The 12551-nt window shown below is 44.9% G+C and overlaps 1 protein-coding gene across 1 annotated transcript in view; it reads right to left on the bottom strand.

Moving 5' to 3' along the window:
* The window catches only part of B3glct (beta 3-glucosyltransferase), a 90748-nt gene that overhangs the window by 51598 nt on the left and 26599 nt on the right, over positions 1-12551 (bottom strand). The window contains 1 exon segment of the mRNA XM_050161961.1: positions 8992-9101. Within this exon segment, the coding sequence (XP_050017918.1) occupies positions 8992-9101 (110 nt within the window).

The raw sequence follows: 12551 nt of genomic DNA, 5'->3' as shown, positions 1-12551 counted from the left end.
ATAATAATACTCATTATATATTTTTCATTGTATATAATATTATTATATTATTGTATGAAATAAATATTTATTAATATTTATTCATAAACTGAATACTAGACATCCAGCAAATGAAAGGATGGATAATTTCTTATTCAACAGCAGCGTAATAAGTCTCCATATATTAAAAAAGACTTTATATGACAAATTAACACCCATCAATCTCTACCCAAAAGAAAGGGTCCTGAGTAATGAAGCACCCATCTCAAAAGCCAAGTATAGTGATAGCATCAGAAAGCTGAGCCAAACCAGGCATGGTGGCGCACGCCATTAATCCCAGCGCCAAGAGGCACGGGCAGGTAGTTCTCTGAGTTCAAAGTCAGCCTGGTCTACAAAATGAGTTCCACACCAGCCAGGACTACACAGAAAAGACTGTATCTAAAGGAGAAAAAAAAAAAAAAACAGAAAGAGAAAAAAACTAAGGCAATAAAATCGCACTGCTGATGTTCAACACTAATCTTCTAATGAAGTACCTCACACTGTCTCCCTGCCAATAAAATAAAGCTCTAAAATTCCCAAGTGTGAGGCCGTCCTTCTCCAGGCTCTCTGAGCCAGACTCTGCCAGCTCACCCGGCTGGTTTTATGGAGCTGGGGTTGTTTTAATCTAATGAGCCACAGCCCGACTAACACGGCTCCAGAAAATGGCAATTTCCACAACTTTCCGTGAAGAGGCAAAAGGAATAATTTATTGGCAAGTCTGAGGTTCTGCCAGGTTTTAAATAAGCCTTAGAGTCTCCCCACAACAAAGGCAGAGAAATTAGAAGCTATATGGGTAGGAGTGGAGCAGGGGAGAGGGCTCTAACAGAGCTGGCACAGACCCGCTGTGGCCCGAAGCAGAATGATCTGCCTGGACCCAAATCAAGCATCTCTTGCTTGCAATGTGTTTTCTCTACTGGTAGATTGCCTGGAGAAAGGAAAGTCTACTTTGTCCACGGTTCAACCATTCTTTAGCCTGTGGCATCATTCTAGGCTTCGCGTCTCTGCTCCCCCACCCCCCACCTACCCAGTCCTCTTGCAATCACTTTCTTCCTTGACCCCCACCTTCAGTGACTTTTTCATTAGGCTACACATTCTCATCACAGCGCCTTCCAGACGCCTGGACGACACACGATGTCAGTAAGCTTCACGTCTCCTTCCCTTTGCTCTTAGAGTGAAACAAACCCTTCAGTCCCCGTCATCTTAGGCAGCTACACTTGGTAACTATATGCCACATTCCGGAAGGTTACCAAAAATGAGGGACTCAGGTGACAGCCTTTTCTGTGTCCCAACATAGCTGTAACAAACACAAAAAGGAGCCTCACACAAGCAATTCCTTTGAGAAGGAATTGTGCTGGGGTAAAGAACCAAAATTCAAATCATAATTGGCGCCAGATGCCGCGGACCTAACGTGTATTTAAACAGAAGTCATCTCCGGTCCTGATTTATTGGGAAGGCACCACATAAGTGCTTCCCCAGGGCCCTTCCTCACTTAGCTCTGCATGCCTCTTGAGAGAGACAACAATCTTACCATTTCACTACCCTTCTCCAGCTGTAGAACAGGGAAAGAAAAAAAGAGAGAAGTCTGTAGGGGAAATGGCATTCCTTCGGAATCTGCATCTGTCTCCCTCAGAGTTGGGGACTTCATATTTCATTAGCCATGGTCCCCACTGCCCCGGCATTCTCCTCCCTCCATTCTAACCTGAAAGGAACCAAATTTGCCCCCCAGCACACGCCTGCTCTGCCCTGCGGATGGTTGTACAAATGCCAGAACCCTCGAGGCAGAGGATAGCTTTCTGCAAATCCACGTGGTTACCTCCCAGATCTGCAATCTAAATCCACATCCTTCGGCTGATTTTCCCTGTCTGCCACCTAATTTCACAGACTCTCACCCCTCCATCGGCTCCAGCCCCAAATGCAAAACTGGTACAAACCATCTCACTCTCTACACCGGGCCCTGTTTCTTAAACGGTGTTGCCTGGCATCACGGTTTCCCCAAGCCCATGGGTGGGCTAACATCTCCCTTCCATACAGACAGGCAGGCCTAATGAAGCTATAGATACCTGCTACACAGGTAGAGTAGCATGTGTGCTCTGTACACCCAGTCTCTACCTAATGACATCATGCACAGTAGGAAACAGTTACCACCTGCCTTAAACGTAAGTCAAAAATCAGAATGCCCCTTTTATAAGACTCCTCTGTAACCCTCCACACCAGAGCAACCTACAGCTGCAATCAGCAGTGGGCAAAACCTGGTAATTCATTGATTAGACCAAAAAAAAAAAAAAATGCTAAAAGTTACAAACTTCAGCTAGATGGTGGTAGCCCACGCCTTTTACCCCAGCACTCAGGAGGCAGAGGCAGGTGGATCTCTGTGAATTCGAGGCCAGTCTCCTCTACAGAGCGAGTTTCAGGACAGCCAGGGCTCCACAAAGAAACCCTGTCTCAAAAAAACAAAACAAGCCGGGCGGTGGTAGCGCCCGCCTTTAATCCCAGCACTCGGGAGGCAGAGGCAGGCGGATCTCTGTGAGTTCGAGGCCAGCCTGGTCTACAAGAGCTAGTTCCAGGACAGGCTCCAAAGCCACAGAGAAACCCTGTCTCGAAAAACCAAAAAATAAAATAAATAAATAAATAAATAAATAAATAAATAAGTAAATAAAAAATATATATATTAGAAATGTCAAAGCGACTATAAACTGCACGGCATGCTTCAAGCGGGAATATTCTAGAACACGAGGAAAATAGTCTCGTCACTCCAGCGACCAGTAGGAGCACACTACTAAATTTCACAGAGTTAGTGCAGGCGCCTAGTTCTTAGTCACACTGTAATAACGAGAAATGTCTGTGGTTTTAATAAGACCATGTTTCAGCACCTTGAGGCAAAGCCGGCCCAGGTAATGGCCCCGCCTACTCAAAGAGAGAGGCGGGAGGGTGAGTGTAATCACAGAGCTGATTCCATTGCTGCAGAGCAGCGTGCCTGCCACCTGACAGGAGTGAGGGATAAACAAGCAGCAGTTCTGGGGATCTGCTGCCGTGGGAGGCACAGGTATTTCGAGCTATCAGATAAATATTCAAGTGATAAAACTTTAACCGCTGATTGCCCCTCCCGGGACGACTTTCAGGAATGATCTCGGAAGGCATTCTGAGAGACTGGTTATTGTAAGCTGAAGGATTGCTTCATGCTCAGGTCCTGGGAGAGTGCCCCCAACCCGTCCATCACAGCATCCATCACTGTCCTGCACACACTGTGGTCGCCATGGCCCCCTTATCTGCGGCCCTTGCATGTCCCACTTCCCATCCCAGCTCTGAGGCAGGCTGAGCTGTCAACACGTTCCCAAACGTATGTCAATTCCTTGAAACTGTTTTCCAGTTTGATTGCGACTAGGGAGCATTCCTGCTTTGGAAGACGTGGTTTCCTTGCTTGGTTGGTACAGCTCGACAATTAATTCTCAGAAAATGACCTTTCTCAAGTGCTCATAGATCCCAAGGCTAAGCATCTCATCACCGTCCCCGGCTCCACCCGGAGAGCTGTCTACAGATCCGGTACTAGCTGTCAACTATTTTAAAATCTCCGAAGTGCCATTCGTGGAATTAAACCAAAGTTTTAATCCCATATGAGAGATAAAAAGCTGCATAAAGAGGAAAGGATCCAGGACTAAGCATAGCTGCAAATTCTGCAATCTTTTGACTAACAAAAGCCTTGTTAATCCGCATTTGAACCTGCCTAAGGCACATACAGCACACTCCAGTGCTCCTCGGCAAATTAAATCTGAGCATCACAAATCTGTCCTCTCTACATTACCCGGGGATGTAATGTCAGGGTAACAGTAACAATTGATCTTATAATTAGGAGGGGGGTCTCTTTATCACTTTAGATTCTATTTTACTACCACAGAAATCAAACGCTGGGGGCCGGGGGGTACTTAATGGGCTTTACTTAACTACACCTCTTTAAACGTAAAACCAATATCGCCACCTAGTGGCAACCAGTGTCCTAACTCGCTGAGGATGTAAATGAAAAGACAATAAAAATTAAATACAAATTTTAAAACTAAAGAGAAGCAAAGAGCTAAAAGAGCCAAATGCTTCAAACAAATGGGTCTGCTTCCAAGATTTAAAAGCTGAGACAACACATCAATGGGAACGGGGTCTCTAATATTGTATTTGGCATGTAGTAGGGGTGGGGTGGTAGGGGGATACACACAAGAAAAGTAGAGGTGGGTCCTGCCTTACCCTGTATCTGAACACAGGACAGAGAGACACCAGGACAAGAGGTACCATGAAGAGGCCTTGGCGGGATGCTAGTCAGACAGCAGGAACAAAGCACCTACAGATGAAAATCTCCATCACACCGGACTGAAGGCACTAGCCTCAACAAACACTGGCAGCTGTTTTTTCATTTATTCGGATGTATATTGTGGTTTTCCTGCCTTGTATCTATGAATCACGTACACGGAGTGTCCACGGAGGCCAGAAGTAGGTGTCGGAACCCTCTGGGAACAGAGTTTCAGGTGGTTGTGAGCCTCTATGTGGGTGGGAAACCAGACCCAAGTCCTCTGGGAGAGCAGTCAGTGCTCTAACCACTGAGACGTCTCTCCATCTCCTAGCCATTCTTATTGGAAAAAAAAAAAGAGCCTTAAAAACACGAGTAAGCGAAACAAGCCTGTCCCCCCTAAAGGACTATTCCTCCAAGACTCCCCCCACCCCTTCTAGGACAGCCATACCATTCACATTCAGAGACTAGAAGTTAAATGAAGGTTACTGGGGGCTACAGGAGAGGGGAGCAGGGAGATGTTAAGAGTTCACAGTATTGGTTTTTATGGAATAAAGGGTCTCTGGAGATACACTGCCAACAGAAATATACTGAACTGTGCCCTTGGGACGTTCATTTGTGGGCTGGAGAGATGGCTCGGCCATTAAGTACATTGGCTGCTCTTGCAGAAGACCCGGGTTTGGTTCCCAGCACCCAAATGGGGGCTCACAACCATCTGTAACTCCAGTTTCCAGGGACCTGACACCCTCTTCTGGCCTCTTCATTGTGTGTAAGTGGTTCACAGGCAGACATGTAGACAAAATATTCATAAACCTAAAATAAAATCAATGAATCCTTTTACAATTGCTTTGAAAAGAAAAGAAACACCTATTAGAACAGAAAACACCTATTACAACTCAGAGAAGGGAATGAATCTGGGGAAGTCAGAGTAACCCAGAGAACCGCTTGGTTCTGAGTAATCAAAAGTTAATGGGGTTCAACCTGTTCTCTGCTTTCAAAGTCTGTGGGAGAGAAAGATAACTAGGTAACAGGCAATAGCACACACTGAAAAGAATACAATGGGTTTGTACATGATACAGACGCAGGGCCAGCAAGGAGTGACTTACAGCTGTGGGTCAGGCTGGTACAGAGAATCCAGGCATGGTGGCATCTGCTCATAATCACAGGATCACCATACCACCAATGTGTGCACATATGTGGATTATGTGCACGCCAGTGCAGTTACCCGCTTGGGCCAGAAGGTGGCATCAGATCCCCCTGAAGCTGGAGTTGTTTAAAAATGCTTGTTATTCAAGCAGGAGGACCTGACTTCAGGTCCACAACACCCAAATAAAAGCTGGGCATGTATGGCAGGATGCATCTAAAACCCCAAGGCCAGGAAGAAGGCTAGGAATGACTGAATTCTGAGGCTAAGGCAGTTAGTTTAGCCTTCTTGGGCCTAATGGATAAGTTCCAGGCCAGTGAGTGATCCTGTCTCAAAAAAGAAAGGAGGGAGGGAGAGAAAGAGGGAGGGAGGGAGGGACGGAGGGAGGGACGGAGGGAGGGAAGGAAGGAAGCTTGCTTAAGAATTGCACCAAGGTTTTCTACTGGCACACACACATGCACAGGCCCATATGTACATGCATGCACACACATACACATATACACACCTACACATATGCATACATATACATACACATATATGATGTGGGATTCCCCTCTATATGCTATGAACATGTTTTATTACCCAATGGTAATAAATAAATAAATAAATAAATAAATAAATAAATAGATAGATAGATAGATAGAAGCTGCTTTGGCTTATGGCAGGGCAAAATCTAACTAGGCAGGAAAACTAAATTGAATGCAGGGAGAAAGAAGGCAGAGTCAGACCAACTGCCCAAGAAGCAAGATGTGAGGCAACAAACCATGAGCCTCGTGGTAAAATTTAAAATAATAGAAATGGGTTAACTTAAGATATAAGAGCTAGCTAGGAATACACTTGAGCCATTGACCAAACAGCTGTAATTAATATAGTTTTGTGTGATTATTCAGGTCTGGGTGGCCAGGAAATGAAAGCACAGTCTCCATTTACATAATATATACAGACATATACATATATACACACACCTATATATACAAACACATATATACACAATCATATACACACATATATACACACAAACATATACACACATATATACACACCTATATATACATACACATATAAACACAAACATATATGCACACATATATAAACACAGACATATATACACACATATACACATACACACTCACTCACACACACACAAGAACTATTGAAGGTCACCACTGTTTTGCTGGATCCACTCCCTCTCTTTGGAGGAACTGGGGGTGAAGCTCAGCAGTAGAGCAGGTATGTGTCCCGTGTGCAGGAGGCTAATGCTCAACTCCCAGAAACAAAACGAAACTACTGAAGACACAAAGGGGCACACATTCTCCGTTCCTAATCACAATTACTGGTCTCGCTTTGGTGGGAGCCTCAAGCCACCCTCTCCCAGAGCCTAGAATCAGTGTTAAGTATCCAGTAACCAAGACCCCAAAGGAAACAGGCACAGCCACTCGCAAACAGCACTTTCCATATATGTATGTGTAAATATGCATATATATATGGTATAAAGGAGGAACATTTTATAATTTCTATTGCTTCCCATCAACAAATACCCAGAGGTCTCATCACCACTATGAGCCCAGTCCGAGGAGCACTGCCCTGCTACAAAGTGCCAAGGAGACTGCCAGATGCACATGTGTGCACATACACACATGCATCCATATACATACACACACATCAGGACATGAAGAGAAAGAACAAAAGGGTGGGGTGAACGTACAGAAGAGAAAATACAGAGTGAATTCAACCACCTAGGCTTGGCTGGTACAGTCTAATGTTTGACAGCCACATGATTGACAGGAACCATAGCACCGTTTAAACAGAGAATGATCACATAAACACATGAAACTGCTTCTATGACAGGGAAGGTAAAGTGTGCCCGTGGTTCCCACGAGAGTAAGCGATCCAGTCTCAGTGTGTCTGTAGTCATCACTAACTACACAAGGTCTCACTGGGGGAGTTCATTCAGGCCATGGTTGCCTGAACCCAAGAGTGATTATTCAGGCCACTAGTGTCCCCTTCTCCCTGTGGTACCCTACACTGCATCTCAGCAGCTTCTCCAGTGCAGCAGAGTGGAGCAGACCACGAGAAGAAGTAAGAGAGAGCACAGATGGGCCATCTTGAGGGCCAAGGCAACCATGCAGACAGAGGACTTGGAGGGGTGTGTATGTGCGTGCCTGCATGCATGCATGTGTGTTTCTGGGCTTCTTAAAGAAGAAAATGTCTGCCAGACATGTTGGTACCTGCTTTTAATCTCAGAGTCGGGAGGCAGAGGCGTGCAGATTTCTGTGAGTCCAAGACCAGCCTGGTCTACATAACAAGTTCCAAGTCAGCCATGGCTACATAGTGAGACCCTGTCTCAAAGCAAGAAGAAGGAGAAAAGATAGAAGGAGGAAGAGAAGAAGGAAGAGAGGGAAATGGAGAAGGGAAAAGAAGGGGATGAGGTGGGAGATGGAGGAAGAAGGGAAGGAAGAAGGAAGTGGGAAAGGGACAAGGGAAAGAAGAGGAGAGAGAGAAAGAAGAAAGCGTCCAGAGACAGGACAGCAGACTTCCTTATCTTCAGTCTCGGCTCCCCAGGGTCAACTGTGGTTGAAAAATACATGAAAAATACCATACATAACTGTCAGCCTTAAAACTGTGTGATATTCTGATACATACAGTAAAATACTGTGCTGTCTCAATACCCTGCCAGACATCCATCAGGCATCCAGCACATCCTCACAGTTTATGCTCACCCACTGGTGACAGTCAGTCACGTGATACAGAGCTGACTACTGTCATTCAAGTGCCCCCTGGTCCTTGTCCAAAGCATCGTCGGCAATGGGCTGAGAACATACTGTTCTAACTACTCTGCTTTTAGGTACTGCTAATCTACCTTAGGTAATAAAGGGGTGTGTGTGTGTGTGTGTGTGTGTGTGTGTGTGTGTGTCTAAAACATGGAAAATAGAATAATCTGGGTCCATCTATGGCTTCAGATACCCATTAGGAGGCTTGAACTGTGTCCTCACCAAACAAAGGAAATGACCTACAAGAAGGTAGAGCTTGTTCAAAACACCTACATTATTCAGAAGAACCTGAGATTCAGTTCACACTTCTTTTAAATGTCATTAAAATGGAGCTGCGTGTGTATATTTTTCTCTCCATAATCCTGGGGTATTACACTATAAATCAGATCAAAGGTTCAATTAATAGCATCCAATTAAAAAACCACAGAGGAAGAGACTCATAGAACGAGTGCTACAGTAAGATTAATGAAAATATTATTTCAACATGAAAATTGCCTTAGAACTTATTGCCAAATGTTTGCATGTTAATTATCTCTATTTCTTTAAAAAAAATGCTATTTCTTCCATGACAAAGCCATGGTAGTCCTATAGAATTACAGAACTCTTGTAATTAAGTATACACATACCATGAGAGAACATTTTCAGCAATATTCAACATGAAATTAGTACAATGAGTCCAAAGGGTTGTTCTCATCTAAATAAAATTGATTTTCTACAGATTCAGGAAAACTTAACTATCTCAATGCATACATAATGACCCCTACATACCCCGGATCTTCTCTGCATACCTGTGTCAGATTTGTAGCCTGCTTTAAGATGCTCCTTTTCAGCTCTTCTGCTCTCTTGGCATGAAAAGAATTACTTTGACTCTGGATGACAAACACAATTTCTTTTAAGTCTAAAACAAACAAACAAAAAGTTCCCAAGTTATTTTTTTCAACCTTGATTAAAATGAACTTGAACGTAAGTGTAAGAGTGCAGTTTTAAAGCAAGCATACAAGCAATCAACTCTGACGGGAAAATTCTACACTTTTTAAATGTTTACATGTAGAGGTGTTTTGCCTGCATGTGTGTATGTGCACCACGTGCATGCAGTGCCCATAGAGGCCAGAAGGGGGCATCAGATGCCCTGAAACTGGAATTACAGCAGCTGTGAGCTGCCCCGTGGGTGCTGGGAACTGAACCCAGGTCTTCTGCAAGGGCAGCCAGTGAGTCATTCCCCCAGTCATGGAAATCTTTCATTTATATAACTCTAGAACCAAAATCTTCTCTGCTTTTAAAGCAACGTCCAAAACTTCCTTCCTAGAAGTGTCAAACAAACAAGCTCACTGCACTAGATGGAGCCTTGGGGAACAAAAACAAACCTGCCACACCACCCAGGGACCTTCCAATGGTCCCAACATAACCCTATACTGTGTTATGGCATGAACTGTGTCCCCTCCAAAAGGCACGTTCTGAGTTCTAGACTTCACAAGATGATCCCCATTTGGTGTTGGGTGTTCAAGAGTCATCAGGCCAAACTGAGGCTCCTTACCCGGTATGACTCTGTCCTTACAGAGGAGGGGAAACGGACACTCACACCGCAGGGGAATGATGGTGTGAAAACACAGGCATAGTTATCTGTAAGCCAAGAAAGAACCACAGCCCTCGGGAGCCAACCATGCAGACAGCTTCACTGTGGATTTTAGCCTCCAAAATTCTAACATTACAAAAGATGGACACAGGCAAATTTATAGAAAGCAGAAGTTTCCTTTGGCTCAAGTTTTGGTGGTCCCCACACATGCTCACTTGGCCTTGTTGATTTTGAGACCGCAACACGGTGTGTCGTGGAAGGGACTGTGGGGTGTGTGGTGCTCGTTGGGATTCAAATTTGGAATGTCCCTCCCAGGCTCATTCTGAAAGCTTGGTCCCACCTGCCTCTGCTACTGTGAGTGGCTGTGGAACCTTTATGACCATGTGGAGCCTCCTGCAGAAGTAGGTCACTAGGGAGAGCCTTTGGCAGTTAGCTCCATCCCTGGTTCCTGGCTCACACTCTGCTTCCAGATTGGCTGTGACCTGCACAGTCCCAGCACTACGGACTTCCCCACTGACTGAAACGCTCTGAAATCGGGAGCCCAGATAAACCTCCCCTCCTATAAGCCGTTTCTGCCAGGGACTGTGGTCACAGGGGCACAAAACAACAAACACTGGGCCTATTTACCTCACTGAAGCCCAGGAAACAGAGAAAGCCAGGAAGAAGCCAGGATCCCAATGTCCCCTTCAAGGACCTTGCCCCAGTCACCTAGTTTCTCCCCTCTTCAATGTCACAATTCCAGGTGGTGCTGTGGGCTGGCGACAAAGCCTTCAACATACAGCTTTTGCGAGAACACGTCATATTTAAACTACAGCAACCTTGGCAAACTAATACGCAATATGCAAGAATGTTCCAGGCGGCCTTTTACTGTGATACTTAAAAGTGGCGGTCTACATCCCGTGAGGTCACAAGGATTTTCAAATAATCAAGGCAATAATCCCTACCCTCAGTCGCAAGGCACCTAGCTAAGATTGGGTGCTATCTCCAGGAAACCAGCCATGACCGTCCCACAGAATCGGACTGGTAGCAAGCAGCGCACAAGAGTGCACGGCGCATGGCACACGGCACACTGAGCACGGTGCACGCACGGCACGCTGACGGCACACGCCACGCTGACGGCAGGACTTGCCTCAGTACGTTCAGCTTTACAACAGTGAGCAGGGAGCAAGCCTCCAACTATCTCGGGAAAACCCCCAAAACCAATGGGGATGCTCAGGTCACGTGTCACGGAGGCAGATTAGACCGCCTCAGATTCTGAACTTACAATGAAATAAACAGAGTCGAGACAACAGTGCCAGGGTACGGCAAGATGTCACTTGTGGCCCTCAGCCTGGTTTATGGCAAATGGACATGAGGGCCTTCCACCCACCAGAAGCCTCCATCTTCGACATTTCAGCTCAAGGATGCTAATTGGACTTTAACTGTATTCTATTATGTTTTATTGTTCCATTTGGTTCTGGAGTTCCATTCATTTTTTTTTTTTTGTCTAAATAGCCACGCAACTGACAGTTCCACACTGAGCCATCTAGGGCCTAAAAATAACCAGAAATGCTCTTTGGCTAAATAAAACTCAATAAAAATTTTAAAAGAAAATTCTGGGCAACCTACTGAATACGGCCAACCTCATTTCCCGGTCGCTATGAACGGGAACAGTCCACGGATATACTCTATTTTAAGCTGGCTTCCTGGCTCCATACACTGAGCATGGGGTAGGGCTTAAGAGGCGTCTCCAGTCTCAGGCAAACACTACCTGTGAGCGGCTCCCCCTGAAGCATTGATATAAACCAGTGCTTCTCAACCTCCCTGATGCCGCGACCCTTAGTCCATGCTGTGCTGAGTCCCAATCATAAAATTACCTCTTTGCCACTTTATAATTGTAATTTGCTGCTGTTATGAATTGCAATGTAATTATCTAATATGAAGGGTATCTGCTATGAGATGAGGGGTCGCGACCCACAGGTTGAGAATCACTGATAGAAACCAACATAGCAAAGCCAAGTTGTAAAGGTGGCTTTTGTTAAACATGAAATAGAGGCTAGAGATGGCTTAGCAGTTAAGAGCACTTATTACTCTTGCACAGCTAGGGTTTAGTTCTCAGCACCCACACAAAGCTCAAAAATACTGTAACTCTAGTAGTGAGGGATTTGGCCCCAGAACATACATGGTAAACAAATATACAGGCAGGCAAAACATTCATTAACATAAAATAAACACTTTAAAAATACTAAAACAGGGAATGGAATAAAAAAGCTTAGGGGATTGATATGCTTTCAAATTTTAACTAAATTGAAGATGTCTTCTTCTATTTTTGTTTTTGTTGTTGTTGTTTTTCAAGACAAAGTTTCTCTGTAGCTGTGGTGCCTGTCCTGGAACTAGCTCTTGTAGACCAGGCTGGCCTTGAACTCAGAGCTCCACCTGCCTCTGCCTCCCAAGTGCTGGGATTAAAAGAGTATGTCATCACTTCCTGTAACCATGTATTTTTCTTAGTGACCCAGAATCCCACCCTTTTAGTCACCCTTAAGAAAGCACATGGAAAGAAAAAAATGGAAGCAACCAGACTATTCACCAGCAATATAAATAAATCAGAATACTATACAGCAATAAAAATTGATTAGCATGGCCGGATGGTGGTGGCACATGCCTTTAATCTCAGCACTCAGGAGGCAGAGGCAAGCAGATCTCTGTGAGTTCGAGGCCAGCCTGGTCTACAAGAGCTAGTTCCAGGACAGGAACCAAAAAAGCTATGGAGAAACCCTGTCTTGAAAATTTAAAAAA

This window comes from Alexandromys fortis, unplaced genomic scaffold (assembly GCF_014885135.2).
Source record: "Alexandromys fortis isolate MF-2015 unplaced genomic scaffold, M_Fortis_MF-2015_v1.1 scaffold_118, whole genome shotgun sequence".
In the NCBI taxonomy this organism is placed as follows: Eukaryota; Metazoa; Chordata; class Mammalia; order Rodentia; family Cricetidae; genus Alexandromys; species Alexandromys fortis.
The sequence above is the reverse complement of the archived record's forward strand: the minus strand, read 5'-3'. Positions and strand labels throughout refer to the sequence as shown.